This window comes from Ictalurus punctatus, chromosome 16 (genome assembly GCF_001660625.3).
Source record: "Ictalurus punctatus breed USDA103 chromosome 16, Coco_2.0, whole genome shotgun sequence".
Classification (NCBI taxonomy): domain Eukaryota; kingdom Metazoa; phylum Chordata; class Actinopteri; order Siluriformes; family Ictaluridae; genus Ictalurus; species Ictalurus punctatus.
The window spans coordinates 21,115,008-21,131,746 of record NC_030431.2 but is presented as its reverse complement, the minus strand read 5'-3'; the positions used below and the strand labels follow the sequence as shown (position 1 = coordinate 21,131,746).

Below are 16,739 nucleotides of genomic sequence, written 5' to 3'. Positions count from 1 at the left end.
AATAATAATAATAATAATAACGATTGAACTATTCTATTATCCATAGAGTTTTATTAATTTCTATTTCTATAAGTCTGGATGAACATCCTTTGTGGACATTGAAAATGGCTTGATTACCACGCAATGAATGTATATGACTCTTATCTCATTAAAACTGTACTTTATTACAGGAAATATATTATACCTAATAACATATTTAAAGGTTTTAAACACTTTAATAAATCTTCTGACCTATTAGGAAAAATGACCCTGTTTAAGAATACGCAAAGCATGCTGGGACTTCGAATCAGTACAGATGACTAGCAGAAATTTCCACAGCCCTATGCTATAGTTTTCTGATAGTTATAATTTTACAGTACAACTGTATGTTTTATGAATTTCTCCAAGAGTAACATGCAAATCTAGTGTAGAATTTAATACATAGTTTAAATACAATAAATCATTAAATGGCAGTCAGAAACGGAAATTATTATCGCAAAGCGATTGTTGTGTCGCGAAAAGAACGTCTTGCTTTTTCACGACAACCGGAGCAGAGAGTGCCGTAAAGCGTTTCTCCTCAACACATGGGTAAGTTGTTAAACGTGTCTGTTAGAATTGAGTGAAAATAACAATTATCTTTACATGGACATGGTTCAGACTGTTATATCGCATTTGTTGTATTTTCAACCAGTGTTTTTTTTTTCATCTGCTGAAGTGAAAGTATAAAACAGTTATCCAGCGGTTATTAATAAAGTTTACATGTAGCATGGTGTGAGCTTTCAGCTAACGATAGCTGGTCTGCTGAAACAATTATGTGGATATTTACAAATCAGCGCTTTTGACAAATATTACTCAATGTTTATAAGAAACATTACTCAGCGAGACTTCTTGATGTTTATTATTATTATTATTTTTTATAGTTTGGTTGGACAGCATGGAGTCCAAACCAAGAAAGAAGTCTTTCAACCCCAAAGATGGAAAGAAACCTGGATTTAAAGGGAAGGGTAAGAACAGTTTAAACTCCCAGTCTGTGTTTTGAGAGACACATTATTATTTGGCCGAGGTAGCATCTAGCGTTTTTGTTTATTATTCTATCTAGTATATCATTTTTGAATAAGACTAATGGCTACTTATATCTGATGGAAATGGCTATACAGATTCCCTATTGTGATTTGTTAAAGCTGTTGATGCACAACAGGTTAAAAAAATGATCAATAAAAGACTTCTCTTAATGTTTTATTGTACATGTTGTTATGCGAAAACCTTTAGGCAAACCTGAGGGAAAACCTGCTGGTAAACGTCCGTTTAAACCTCACAACTCGGACAAAAAGAAAACTTTTACAAAACCAGGAGGGAAAGGAGGACCAAAGAAATTCTTTAAGCAAAAGCCAATAGAAGGAAAGACGACAAAGAAGAGAAAATTATCAGAAGACAATAAAAACTCAGACGACGGTATGTAATGTTATTTTATTTTTAAAAAATTTGAAACAGTGCAGTTCAGACGGTTAAGCTGTATGGTCATTGTGGATGTGTATATGGTTATTTTGAACTGTGCAGGTTCAGAGGAAAAGAAACCCAAATGGAGTGAGTTTAAACAACAGAAGAAAGAGTTAAAACAGACCCGACAACAGAACAATAAGAAGGAGACCTACCACATAGTGAGCAGAGCCAAACAAGTGTGGGAGATTGTCAGAAGGTGAGCAGTTCTCCATTATATTGTCATTAGTGTGTATGTCTAGTGTGTGTTAGTGCTGATCTGTTCCCATTTTTTACATTTTCAGTACGTTAATGATACTGGGTCTTTTAGAACCACTGATACCTGACGCTGATCTGACACTAACGTCCTCAAAGTAACCGTGACTTATGTTCTGTCAGATAAAGCCGATATGTCATGACTTCTCAGATTATTGAACATTTTTAACATTACTGAAAAAGTGAAAATGAAACATTTAGTACATATATAAAAATAAATCAATAATATATTTTGGGCAAGTCAGCTGCTTGTGAAGCCAGTTAAGTTCATATAGGTACTGATGGTGCCCATAGTATTCTGGGCATAATGCGTATTGTTCTGTAATTTATTATATACCACAATGCTGTTCAGTTCTCAAATGTGATTGGTCAGAAGGTGTTGATGAATATTCTGTAGTCTCATTCACAAGTGCTCAACATTAAAGCCTTAAAATAATGTTTAAACAATAAATGTTTTTAAGTGTTTAATGGAAAATAAAGTGCATATGTAATATATATGCTGGTGAAGCTTCCCGTAAGGACATTTATGTAACATGTGAAAAGAAGAGCTCCACAAAGTTTCTCAGATACATGACAAACTGCATTTTTTATTTCTTATTAATTTCCATTTCAGAGAGGTAACACCCCTCCAAACAATTAATTGTTTTGTTCCTTACTTACTGTATTGCTCAGTCATAGTTGTGATGGTGGTGGGCTTTAGGACAAGGTGTTTTGTGTGCTCCCGAGCATGATCTGTGTTGAAGCAGTCAATATTGCATGTGTTTATTGCATAAATAATTGGATTAGAAAATGTTATCCTGCTGAAATTTGGAAATATCATGATTATTGATGGATAAGTTATTTGGTGTAGAAACTTCCTTAATACATTAATACTGCAGATTGAGTCAGGTAGACAGGTGATTATGTTGGAACTAACTAATAATGTCCCGTGGGAAGACAGGATGGAGGAGGAATATGAGAGGAAGAGGGCTAAATATCAGGCCCTTGTCGATGATCGACTGCCACAGAGCAGGGTGGGAGGCAGACTGTTTGCCCATCGAGGTAGACAGCAGGTTATTCGCTGGTCAGGCTCTCTGCAGAGCTTTCAGCCGTTTAGGCATCACAGGAGCCCACCATAGAAGAGCCGTCAAGACAACATCGGAGGCAGCTCAACGGGCCTCACTGTGGCTCTGGATTAAGAGGAATGACCTGTGGCATGCTACTCAGACACAAGCTGAGTTCTGATCAGCCTCAGCTGGGTCACCTGGGTGAGAGGGTCTGATGTTGAAAGACCCAAAACACCCTGTGACCCTTGGAACATCACTGATGATGTGTCTGAGCGCGTCAAAAGATTTGTCTAACAATGCTTAAAAGTTGTTGCAAATCTTGTTGCAGAGACCTGTGGTGTGAAAATCAGTTGTACTATAAACAACAGGACTGGAGCTGGCAAATCATCAATTTAGTCTCTTCACATGTCAGAAATCTGGACATCTAATCTAAACACTTGCCGCTCATGGGTGCACGGAGGCTTGGTGGTCAGCACGTTCGCCTCACACTGCCAGGGTTGGGGGTTCGATTCCCGCAGCTGCCCTGTGTGCATAGTTTGCATGTACTCCCTGTACTCCCTGCAGGGGTTTCTCCGGGTACTCTGGTTTCCACCACCAGTCCAAAGACAGGCTGATTGGCATGTCCAAAGTGTGAATGGGTGTATGAATGTGTATCTGATTGTGCCCTGCAATGGATTGGCAAACTGTCCAGGGTGTACCATGCCTTGTGCCTGATGCTCCCTGGGATAGGCTTCAGGTTTCCCGTGACCCTGTAATGTAGATGGATGCATGTATGTCTGGATAAATGGATGGATGTCAATCATGTATCCCAAAAATAGACATTGCAGGTTAAAATCTGATTCAGTTACAGATCTGCAATACAGATATTGCTGCCACTATTTCTGCTACACTACTTTTGTACTGCTATGTGTTGCACCATGGTCCTGGAGAAATGACATTTCGGTTTGACAATTAAAACCCACTTGATTTGACACGTGATCCTGTGTTTTAGGTCTCCATTGGCCTGTATTGGGTTGACGCATCCCTACTGTGTCTAAATACGCACATCTGAGCTGCTAAATACCTCTAATTTGAGGTTTTGAGTAGCTCCCAATTCCCCGCAAATCTACATTGTTTGTCGTATTTTTGGTTGCAGGAAAGACTGTGACGCAAACAAGAGAGCAAAGTTGATGAAAGAACTGCAGGAGCTCGTGCGGGGCAAGATAAAGACGGTAAGTACTTGTTTTAGTTCTTAAAGACTCTGCACATGTCGGACAGAACAGCATTAAGTATTTGTGCACTACCAAACGCTTTGAGACTTTGCTTTCGTTCATGATAGACATTTGGAACAAGACCATAATTCGTAGAATAAGACTGTGTTTCTGTCTCAGAGCTGAATGAAGGGCAATACAGCACATGCAATGATTTATTTATTTATTTATTGGAATTTAATTTTTGTATATAATTTGAGTTGCAGTAATTATTATCGTCTTATGTCATGTTCTTCTAGATTGCATTTGCCCATGACTCGACTCGAGTGCTTCAGTGTTTCATACAGTTTGGGGATGACAAGCAGCGAGAAGCGATCTTTGATGAACTCAAAGGTTGGTGTTCACCAGAACAAGATTTTAGCACTCTGGTCTAAAGTTGTTCTTGTAAATTACGTTTTAAAATATATCTTTTTCTCATTTGTCACTCTTTGTCCAGATCACATGGTGGAGTTGAGTAAATCCAAATATGCAAGGAACATTGTAAAGAAATTTTTAATGTATGGGTAAGTAACCATGTTTTCAATGACTGAACCCCTGTAATTAGGCTCAAGCACACTATCTGCCACACATGCTCTTATGTTAAAATACTATCTATGCTCGAGGATGCCCAGCTTTTGAACAGTATCTGTCATGACGTACTATAAATAAAGCGTGCTTAAATTTATATCCTTTATGCACATGATCTTTCTTTGTCAGAGCACATCATGATTTGCAGCAGTGCACTACCTTATCCAGCTTTCCATCTATCAAATTTCCTCATGGGCTTTATGGAACTTCATTAATCACTAAAATGTTTGTCAGACAGTGATTAAGTCTTCTTGAGAATTTATTATTCATAAGCCACAGCTTCAGCTGTATCCAGTAATGTTTTATACACCCACTGAAAGCAAAAGATTAGGCTCCGTTCACACTGCATGACCACACGCTTAATTTGATCTATGTTTTAAATCCAGCTGTTAGATTGCTCATGTAATCTGGTGTGTATCCGACTGCATTGCACTGGTTACATGACATGAACCTCCTTCAAGCATTTCAACTATTGCAAAATTGACGAATATTCGAGTAAAAGTAGCATGAATACCAATCGGATTAGATATCGGATTTCAGTAGCACATGAAAGTAGAGGTCGAAAGATTGATCGGGTTCTGCCGATAATTTGGCACCGAATACTGATTGCTGGAACTATCGGTTATCGGCAAAAATTCACATCGATAGTTTTTCCCACTTTTGTCCTTTGCTGGAGCGGCTGAGTAGGATCTGCTCTCATTATACAGAACGAGAGCGGCCTCTAGAGGTGAAATATAAACGATCACTGGCTAATTTTGTTGTTATTTGAAGTGTTTTTTATTCGTTTGGATGTCTCCATTTTTATCTGTTATTTGGAGTGTTCCTTTTTGGTTCAGTTTGGATGTATATTTTTTATTTACTTCAATATTTATAATAGTTAATATATTATGTAAATATGTATTTAATTTTTTGTCCTGCAACATTTTACTTTGAGTGTTTTAATTCAGTATCAATTTTAATCGGTCGACCAATCGGTTATCAGCAGGTATGGCCCAAGAGATTTATTAAACTCAGCTTTTGTCGTGCTCCATCAGGAACAAGAAACAGGTTGCAGAGGTGATGGTGGCCTTTAAGGGGAAGGTCAGACAGATGCTCAGGCACTCGGAGGCTTCGTCTGTGGTTGAGTACGCTTACAACGACAAGGCCATCCTCTCCCAGAGACTCATGCTTACAGAAGAGCTTTATGGAAACACGTTCCAAGTCTGCAAGGTAGCAATATTTTCCTTCTGGATTTGCTTCATGTTCCAGTGACTGATTGCTCTTGGTTTAGAGTTAAGTGACTCCTTGGTAGATAGTAACATCAGGATTTTTTTTCCCAGTCCTCAGTGTGTCCTACGATAGAAAAGGTCCTGGAGAACAATCCAGAAAAAGTCAATAGCATCATGGAAGAAATGAAACAGATCCTCACACCTATGGCTCAAAAGTAAGCTCGAATAATCAGCGACTGTCCGATGTGTTCATGTCCTGTGCCGTGTGTACAAGTGGGCAGGGTTCATTTAGAGTGAGGATTGCATGCATCAGGCTGGGAGTCTTGAAGTGAGGGCTGTCAATCAACTGTGTACATTACAATATTAGGCCACGCCCACCACAACCGTTTTTAGATCAGCGAATTCAACCGATGATTGTGTTAAAAAATGAGTTCTGTTTTTCCTAAAATATAATTTTTTTGTTTCACTAGTATGTATGATTTTATTTATTTTTATTTATTTATTTTTTTCAGTCAAGTGTGGACTTTAGAATAATAGGCCACACCCACCACAACAGTTTTTAAAATTATCAGATTCACCCATTTTTATGTGTTTTACATTTTTAGTTTTTTTCCCCCCTTAGTTTCAAAACTGGTATATGATTATTATTATTATTATTATTATTATTATTATTATTTTTTGGCTAAAATAAAGTCAGTGCTGTGTCAGGGGAGTCAGGTCGGATTTGGCGGGAACTTTGTACTCTTGGGTCATGCACCAGCTCAGATGCATCAAATTTCAGCATGCCCCAACTTCAGGCATCAAACAAGCCCAGATATATGGTGGATGGCAGGAGCCACAGCCAGTCAGGAGGGAGAGAAAGAGTGCAAGCACCCAAAATTATGCTATAAGAGTGAAAGAGTTTTTTTCTTGCTGAATAGGTAAAACAGTGACAGAGTATAGTTAGTTGATTTAGTGTTGCACAGTTACACTCGCTGTCACAGTAAGAGCCATGCAGCTGATGTTGGCTAAAGGACAAGATGTTGTTGGGAGATTTTACTCTATTATCTGGTAACTGTGGTAACTGTGACAGTCACACTGATGTACAAATGCTGAGTAATCGTGAGTCATAAATCCAGCTCCGTCAGTATGGTGTGCATTGTGCTTTTTGGGGCACAGCCTTGAATTCTGTCTGAATGTGTCTTTCACTCACACTTGCAAATGAATGTGCACAGTCGAGGAAAAGCATCGCAGAACAAAATGTTCATCCGCACGTAGCACTTTTCAACCATAGCGGAGGAAATTCCAAAATGCTGTCTTTTTAAATCCAACACTTTTTATTTTAGTATCATTTTTAATAGTTGAATTATTGTTTGTTTTCTGGTTTGTTAACGTAATGTAATTATGTCTAATCCGTTTTTTTTTTCTTTCCTTAACAGAGAAGCTGTCATTAAACATTCACTTGTCCACAAAGTGTTCCTCGACTTCTTCCTCCATGCTCCAGACAAACAGAGGACAGTAAGTGATCAGTCCAGTGAAAAATATGAATATTAAAAGAAGTTGAATTTAAGTTTGTTCAATCTGTATATAATTCACAATTCAGATTTTTACCGACTATCGTGTTAAATCTGCATTACAGGAAATGATCGAGTCTATAAGGGAGTCAGTGGTGTACATGGCGCACACACACGATGGCGCGCGTGTAGCTATGCACTGCCTGTGGCACGGCACAGCCAAGGTGAGCGCTCACTGCCTCTGAAATCCCATACTAGGTAGAAGTGAGGGATTTACCTCATTTCCTGTGATACTGCATTCTTCTGAGTGTGTGTGTGTGTGTGTGTGTGTGTGACCTGTATTTCAGGACAGGAAGGTTATCGTGAAAACCATGAAGACCTACATGGCGAAGTTTGCAACGGTAAACCGTTTTTCTACAGCAGTGTTGCGCATTAGGGTTGTTCAGTGCTGGCCAGAATAATAATCAGCTTTATATTTTCACTATTGAAATAACTATCATGACCATTATTTAGCTAGTTTTTGATTGACATGACTTTTTTTCTTTTTCTAATAAGTAAGCGCATATTTTATGTTACCTTATTTTTTTTATTTTATTTGAAATAAGACCTTTAGTCTCATTAATTTTCAATATTAAACATAAAATTGTGATTGTGTCCAGTACTATATGGAAACACTACATATACATACAGTATACACGCGTCGTTATTTGCATTTAGCGGCTTATGAATCTGATGCTCTGTTACACAGGGAGAATACGGACACTTGGTGCTACTCGCAGCCTTCGACTGTATCGACGACACCAAACTGGTCAAGCAAGCAATTATATCAGTGAGTGCTTCCATTTTTCATGTGCACAATGTTATTCTGGTCTGAATTATTTCACATAATATACATATATATATATATATATATATATATATATATATATATATATATATATATATATAATAGCTTTATTAGAGCTTGCACATGTATTAGATTGTGAAGACTTTCAGGTCTCCTGTTCTTTAGATCAAATAAAAACAAATAAAATTTCTACAATTTTGTGACGGATATCAATGGATTGCATGATTTAAAAAAAACAAAACAAAACATGTTGGAATATTGTAATTCACAGGAGCTGGTGAGTTCCCTGGCAGAGGTCATCAGTAATAAACACGGCAAGAAGGTGCTGCTGTATTTGCTCAGCCCTCGAGATCCGGCTCACCTGTTACCTGAAATTGTGCAGCTGCTGGAGAAGGGGGACGGCAATGCCCATAGGTCTCTCAATCTCTCTCTCTCTCACTCACACACAATTTATCAGCTTCTGCCTACATGATGGTCCAGTAATATTTTTATTTCGGGTACAATAATGTACAATTTTGACAAGAAGATTAGATATTTTTTCACTAATAAATGAAAAAACAATTATTGTACATTGAAAGCAGTACTAAAAACACTACACACCACTACGCACACTCTAACAGGACATGCTGTACAACCAAATGTCCAGGAGGTGGAGCTAGACATGATCCAACATCTCATATAACCCTAAACCCAAAGCCATGAGAAAATGTCCAATAAGGAACATCATATTTAACACCACAGCCTGAACTGCACCTAGTTGTCTCCACACCATGAAGTTTTGGGGTGATTTTGCCCAGGTAGGAGAAGCTGGATCAGGTCTGACTCCACCCCCAGGACTTTTGGTTCTGCAGCGAGTAGTCCTTGATTTATAGAGGTATGCTAAGACTGTTAAGTGTGCTGGTTAAACATACTAGAATAAGAACTACATACTTGTAGGCAAGCGTGTAAGTTAAACCAGGTTTTAATTTATTATGGTTTGTTTGTTCTGTAGTAAAAAGGATGTGGCTGTGAGGAGGCGAGAGCTCTTGGAGGCAGTGTCTCCTCCTCTGCTACAGTACCTGTGTGAGAACACTCGCTCCATGGTGATGGATAAAGCCTGCAGCGTAGTAGTCCGTGACATCCTGGGGGCTGCCGTCGGTGACCTTCGACCTGCCATGGAAGCCATAGCACAAATGGCGGCAGCTGAAGACCTTGTGGCTGGCGGTGTGGAAGGACAGGTGTGTTATGGATGCCTAATTAAGTCTATGGAATATTCACATCCAGTATTTGGATGTTCTTTTCAACAAGATTAAAGCGATGATGATGTATTTAGATGTAGGATTTCATTAAGTGCATCCGTCTTGATATTTACAATACAGCTGAACAGTTGGGGAAAGTTGTGAGGCTTTCATGAGTGAATATGGGCGGCTTTGTATCTTGTGAGGTGTGCAAAAATAAAAGCCACAAATATAAGGAGGCGGTGTGGATTCCTACTCTTCAAAGCTAACACTTTCTGATTAAAGTCTTTGCATAATTCTGAATCACCTTGTATCGGGTCGAAACAATTGCAGATTGTATTTAATCGTAGGCCTCTTTAAATGTGTCTTTTAAAAAACAGACTGTTTGGATAAAGAAGCACATTGTATCATCAAGAACAGAGTACACATCTGTGTAATAAAACAAAAAAAGGACGTATTTTTTAAGTACAAGTATGTTATATTAACCAGATTTGAAGCTTTATGGACAAAGTAAAAAAAATCTTTCTTTGTTCTAGCTGCACATGGCCGAACACCCTGCTGGTCATCTTGTGCTGAAATGGCTGATTGAGCAGGACTCTAAGTTGAAAGCATCCGAGCGAAAGGGTAAGGGTGTAGCGTCTCTAAATTTTTGTTGCGACCGTTTTAGCCTTGGAAATTCAGATGAATTGGGGAAAAAAACAATAAAGACCTCACATTCAAGTTTTGACATTAGAATGGGGGCTTACATTTTGATTGTGACACTGCTGTGTATTGGTTTTGTGTGTGTGTGTGTGTTTGTGTGCGCACAGAGCGTTTCTCCCAGATCCTCCTGGAGACGGTGGGGTTAGAGAAGCTGAAATCATGGGCTTCAGTCAACCGTGGAGCCATTGTGCTGTCCTGGTGAGTGAGCTTGCTTGAAGTGCTTTATTTTGCTTAAAAACAAAACGTCCTCTCACACTTTTTGCTAAACCATATTCAGTGTGAAGGATGGCAACACTACAGACATTTAGCGGTATAAAATGTAAACGGGTGAAATGTATCCGAGGGAATTTTAGACTCCTGGCCAAATGACTGCAGTTGAATTCCTGTAATTCGTGTTTAAAAGAAAAAAAGAGCATCTCTCAAACTTTCGTAACAGATTTCTTGCTTTCCCATCAGGCATGCTGTTTCACAAAGCCGCCTTTTATTGTATAGCCATATTCCACTGCGCTTGGCCCTAACATGTATACCACAGTACCCCCCCCCCCCCCCCCCCCCGTGTTAGTGTGCTAATAAAGGCCTACACAGTGGCTCACTCGTTCCATTCAGCCTTCTAGTAGGATTATTTCACTCCTCCATAACTCTCGTCGCCCTCCCTGGTCTTTGTGCCTGACCTCCTATAATCTCCCTAAGACTTTAAGCAGTGACAGATTTGTCTGTTTCCCCTCCATACACCATGCATGCACAATGGGGTTTTGTTTTCAGAGGTCAAGGCTTTTCATTAACATGTGGGAATGTACTGTTTAATTTTATACCACAGTGCTGTTGCAATCTCACGTCTGATTGGTCAGAAGGTGTTTTTTTTTCTTTTCTTCTATTCTATATTTTCTATAACAGCAGCTCTGACAGTAGCTCTAACTACAAGGTTTATATGAATGCACTTGTTCTAATGTATTATCGTTTCTATTTTAACAACTTAAACGGATTAAAAACATTGTCTTATTTTAATAAATAAAAATCATTGGTATAATCATTGATAAGGCGAATCTTTCTGTAAAGAGACTGTTTATTTAACATTTATGAAAGCAGTCTCTATTGTCAGTGCTTCGTAACAGTCAGCGAGTTTACTGCTACCAGATAGTAGGGAACTTATTTGTATTGACTTCAAGAGAGGGGAAAAACATAGAGGTTGGTAGTCAGATGACTGTTTATAGTTGATATAAAATAAGTGATAACAGGAACTAGCATGTTTCTTGGACATTCCACATCATTAATTTGTACCTATAAACAGATAAAGTATGCCATGGTGTTCTTTAATTAATAAAATAATTGTTAGGGGTTAGCAATTACTGTGGTATACCCAGCATTGCACCACCCCTCCACTGATTATTTTCCAATAATTGCACACCTTGAAGTGCTGATTTCGTTACATAGCAAGTGATATTTTATGAGAACAGAAAGTTGATTGATTATTGACTGTTAATTCCTTTAAAATCAATGAACATTGCTGTATGCATAATTCCATTAGTTTTTTGTATACAGGCCTGCCCCAAGGAACTTTTGAACTTTTAATAGTCTTTCTCATTGCCATTATGCCAATCCTATAATATAATCGACACAAGCACATAATTATGGCCTTGTACCTTGTAAGTGCGAACACTATATGGCCAAAAGTATTCGGACACCTGACCGTCACACCTATTCATGCTTCAGATTCCGAAACCATCTGCATCAATATGACTTTTTGGTCCGCCCCCTTTGCTAAAGTTAAAAGCCTCCACACTTCTGGGAAGACTTTCCACTTTATTTTGGAAGCATGGCTGTGGGGGATTTGTGCTCATTCAGCCACGAGCATTAGTGAGGTCAGGCACTGATGTCCGGTGAGGAGGCGTGGCATGCAGACAGCCTTCCAGTTCATCCCAAAGGTGTTCAGTGTCGGCGAAGGCCTACATATAGGTGTGACGATCAGGTGACCACATACTTTTGGCCATATATAGTGTAGGTAAATTACCAGTGGATTTAACTTGCAAATGGAAGACATGACAAATACAGTAACTCCTATTATTAAAACTGAATGATTTTCCATAGAAGTAAATGGCATAAATGAATAAAATCAGAAGTCAAATTCCTAGTCATCTATAGGATTTAGAGATGGTTATAACTTATCTAAATATTACTGTAATAGATTGAATTATAACGATGGTGAACTTCCTCTGTAATTAAGAGTGATCTCTACGTGTGACAGTTTTATTTCTCCTGGTTTTTCTGCCTGCCATTTAAGCTGTGTAGTGATCATAAAGGTTATGAATAGATTAGATAAATACCATATGTAGTAAATCCACTTAATATGTAATGGTCTACATTAACATGGCTTCTGAATTAACATTAAATTCTATGTTTCTGCCCTCTCCAGTCTCCTCCAGAGTGCAGACGATGGTGTTGTGCAGGAAGTAAAGGCTGCTTTACAGTCCATTATTACTGACCTACAAAAAGTACAAAACTCGAAAGGAGTAGAAGTTCTGCTGGAGAAACTGGCCTAAGTAAAAACCTTGGTACTGATGCACACTGCCTTTATACACTGCATCCTGCTGGTGCTAGACATTGAGACGGTGAATTCTCCGATGAAGTTCTGTTTCCTTTCCCCTCCCCTCAGTAGGACTTGACGTAACTAGGTCCAGTTTGTAACTAAGCAAGAGGACCTCAATTGTGTAGTGTAATGGGTTTTGTAATATTTTATTTTGATTTGTTTTTTTCTTTTAATCATTCCCCCCCTGGATTATATGTATTTAAGTACAATGATCACAAACAGATTGTTGAATTTGTCAATGTCAAACTTGTTTAATCTTTAATATTACATTGAAACATGAATATTAAATATATTTCACCTAAAGTAGAATGTGGTTGCTCTATTGTGAAGCATGAAGCCTTTAACTGAGTCAAAGGATTGCTTTTAGAAGTGTAGAATTATTTTGAACTTGACAGAACACAATGCTTTATGTTGAAGCATAAAACTACTTTTCATACAAAAAAAACAAAACTATTGTAACTATTTATCCCCAGGTCCTGCTAAATGTACAGTCTTAAGCCTTGTGAGGATTTCTCATACAGAGGAAAAAGCATGCAAAAATAGGTTCTGTTGTCCTGTCTCACACCCATCTGTCTTCATGGAATCTGCAACACTTGTGTCCTTATGTTAAGGGCCAAGGGTTGATCTTTTGCTTGTATGAGCATTAGTTTTAAGTTAATTGCTTTCATTGGTATGACTCGATACTTTATTCAATGGAAAGGTTTATAATCTTTAGTTTACTTTTTTAAAAAACAAAACAAAACAAAAACCCTACATAAAACAGCTAGGTGATTTAGGCATGGCAACCTTGTTGCTTGAGAAAATCTGTTTAAGCATAAATCGGCTTTTGCTGATTAAATCTTGTGCAGATGTGCATAAAGGTAAACCGAATCCAACAAATCATGGCCAGATGTTGGCCCTTGAATTCATTAATTATAAATATATATGAGGCATCTGCACAGGATTATTTCCATTTAGTCTGTTTTGTTTTTAAAAAACAAAGCCAACATGTGCATCCTTATGTTGAAATGATTGTATCGGGCTTGTTCAAATTCCTATTGTGACCTCACCTGTGGTGTTGGACAACGAATGCTTAGACACTCAATTTTACTTCAACACGTGTGGAGGGTTTTTTTTTTTGCACCATCACTAATAAAACTGTAATAGAAAACAGATGTGTAACATCATGCAAACAGTTAAAATAAAGAAAAAAAATTCTGCTGCATGCAAAAATAGACTTTATTGAGAAATTGATGTCAGTACAGCAAGATTAATGAATTTAGTTTAGTGTATATATACACTGAGAGAAATCTAAAAAAAATGCTGATGCTTAGCAGCAATTGCAATAATAAGCGTGCCTCTCAATGTTTATTCCAAAAATTAGTGTTCCATTTGTGATGGGTTTTTATTCGACATGGCCATAGTTGAAATACAATTGAAATTAGCCATACTCCTTGTTTCTTTTGTACTGAAATCACTTGATTCTTTTTCTTTTCATTGTTTTGTTCCCCTCCATGTGTAACACTTGGCAGGACTTCTCTTGCTAGAATGTCTTGTGGGTTAGTGTCAGGATTTGTCACAGCACTCTACAAACGTCCTGACAGCTCTTTTGGCAAACCTCACCTTGCCACGTGCCTTCACAGTGGAGGTGTATTCATGGGATTTCAGCTTGGAGTAATAGTCTGAGAACTTGTTGTATAAGATGGAAATAGGCATGCCGTTCAGAATGATCCCAAATGAGATGCAGGCAAACGCAAAAATCCTACCCAGGGCCGTCTCTGGGAACATGTCACCGTAGCCCACTGTGGAAATACTCACCTGCAGAACAAAAACATTAAACCAGTTAAACACACTTGTGCATGTATGTATGGGGGAAAACACCTGACCTGAGCCAAGGGTTACTAATAGAAATTTGTTGCATAGGTCGCAAGGGCTGTATTCACACTAAGCCTTAATGCCCTCGAGAGGCAATGTTTAATAGCATTACATTATAACTGCACTGCTCGGCATTGATCAAGTGTAAGTTGCCAAGTTTTCAAGTAATACAGGGAAAGCCCTATGCCCATGATTCCAGCTACAAATTAAACTATTAGGAATTTCATTTAAATAAAATAGCTGCCTCCTGAAAAGGTTGATCGGAACAATCAGATATCCTAGTACACTTAAACTACTTTTGATGGTGTACTTATAATAAAGTGTACTTACAGCTGCCCACCACCATGCATGAGGTATACTAGTAAAGTTTGTCTGATGAACATCATGCTCCACAGTGTAAACCATGGCAGAGAAGGTGAAAATTCCCATTGCAATGAAAAGGAAAAGGCAGCCAACTTGCTGATAACACTGACGGAGCGTGAAGCCGAAGGCTCGCAATCCGGTGGAATGTCGGGCCAACTTCAGAATGCGGAAGATCCTCATGAGACGCATGATACGCAGCACCTGTCCCACTTTCCCAACCCGCCCTACTGTCTCAATGTCGCTGCCATGTTTCTTAAGGTCCTCGTTTTCAAAGCACTCCAGGATCATCTGGAGATACAGCGGGAGGATGGCTATCAGGTCCACGGCATTCAACATACTCCTCACAAAGCGTTTGAGATCTGGTGTGGACACAAGCCGGAGCAGGTACTCCACTGTAAAGAATGTAAGGCAGAAGGTTTCCACGTACTCTGCATAGGTTTTCCCACTAAGCTGGCCAGTTGGCATTGTGTACTGCATCTCCTCTACTGTGTTAAGGGTCATGGCCACCAATGACACCAACACAAACAAGCTGGAAGCCACAGCCATAAGTTTGGCTGTGACTGAAGAGAAAGGTTTCTCCATGAGGTTCCAAATTTTGTGACGTGTATGCCCGAAAGCCATTCCTCTGAACAGCGCTTCGTTTTCCTCCACCTCAATTTCAGCTTGCAGCTCACGCTGCACTTTCAGCTGCTCGTTCAGCTCGTCTTGTCGTTCTTCAAATGAGATTCGGCAACAGCGGTGAGTATTCTTGATTCGGACACCCCAGTAGTTGATTTCCTCCAAGTAGTTGCGAGGACACAACTCATCTTTTATCCAAAGAACCCCAGTCCGGTAAAAATTGAAGATGGTGTGAAAGATATCCGGATCTCGGTCAAAGAAAAATTCATTATTCTGGACAACGTAGTCATCGCAGAGGTCAAGCTTTCTGTTATGGTCTGTGTATGTCGCAAGACGACCAATTCTGGTCTTAGGATATCTGGCTGCCACCCTGTAAGATATCTGGTAAACCTTACCACCTACATTGATGTTCAGCATGTAGTTTTTAGCTGGAGAGGATATCTGTACAGGGGGTGGTAAAACCTTGTCATAGTCTTCATCATACTCTTCTTCAAGGTTATAGATATTTCGGCTGAGTTCCTGCATTGAATTCCATGGCTTCAGCCAGTTTTGCTGGGCAAATGGAAGCTCAACCTCCTCCACTGGATCACAGGGAGAAGGGGTTGCGGCCCCAAGCTTGCAATTGGGGAAAAGGCTTCGCCTCCTTCCCTTAAGCTTGAACGTGGTTGTCATGTCCTCTCAACCAGTCTCACTGGGTATTGAGCATGCAAGAGCAGTGCATATCTCTAATACACCCACCAGTGGGGGTGGGGGAAGCAGCAGTGACTGTCTAATGTTGCTGACTGAGAGGCTCTGTATGCTTAACGGTTTAAATACTATTATCCTCTCCCTAGATTCCCCACCCTGATGTCTTTCATTTGCCTTACATTCACAAATCTCTTCCACAACAGACTTTAGGCATTATCCCATACGCCAGGCACAAACCCTAATAGGGTTTTCTTTCCATGCTCTCATACTCAATCTGGACTCTAATCAGAGGTGCTCCTTCATGTTTAGCTTTCTTGGAAATAGTAATGCCAGCATCTCCAAAAAAGGAAGGAAGAAAAAAACAAAACAAAACAAAAAAAAAAAAAACACCCCATCAGAATTAGTTTTGCTACTAATGTACACAAGCCAGGCAAAGATGATCAACACCCTGTTATGTAGACAAGCCCTTGAATGTCAAGTGCATTACTCTAACCTGTAATACTAATTAGCCTGAGCAATATAACCTTTTCATAGAGTTACATCCACCTTAATGTAAGCTTTTAATGTAGATT

At 39.0% G+C, this 16,739-nt stretch overlaps 2 protein-coding genes across 2 annotated transcripts; one reads left to right on the top strand and one right to left on the bottom strand.

Annotated features, from left to right (window-relative positions):
- The first annotated feature begins 438 nt into the window (after positions 1 to 438).
- pum3 (pumilio RNA-binding family member 3) lies at positions 439 to 12,948 on the top strand. Its single transcript, XM_047160659.2, has 18 exons — positions 439 to 567; positions 900 to 983; positions 1,249 to 1,431; positions 1,537 to 1,675; positions 3,913 to 3,988; positions 4,267 to 4,360; positions 4,464 to 4,530; positions 5,629 to 5,803; positions 5,914 to 6,017; positions 7,221 to 7,299; positions 7,421 to 7,519; positions 7,643 to 7,696; positions 8,044 to 8,124; positions 8,414 to 8,556; positions 9,134 to 9,359; positions 9,896 to 9,983; positions 10,169 to 10,259; positions 12,472 to 12,948. Exons 1-18 carry the CDS (start codon positions 564 to 566, stop codon positions 12,596 to 12,598), a joined length of 1,914 nt encoding a protein of 637 aa, XP_047016615.1. The 5' UTR covers positions 439 to 563; the 3' UTR covers positions 12,599 to 12,948.
- A 796-nt stretch (positions 12,949 to 13,744) lies between these two features.
- Positions 13,745 to 16,719, bottom strand: kcnv2a (potassium channel, subfamily V, member 2a). The gene is made up of 2 exons (XM_017489564.3): positions 14,830 to 16,719; positions 13,745 to 14,442 (listed from the first exon to the last, which is right to left on the bottom strand). Exons 1-2 carry the CDS (start codon positions 16,150 to 16,152, stop codon positions 14,191 to 14,193), a joined length of 1,575 nt encoding a protein of 524 aa, XP_017345053.1. The 5' UTR covers positions 16,153 to 16,719; the 3' UTR covers positions 13,745 to 14,190.
- Positions 16,720 to 16,739: the final 20 nt, after the last annotated feature.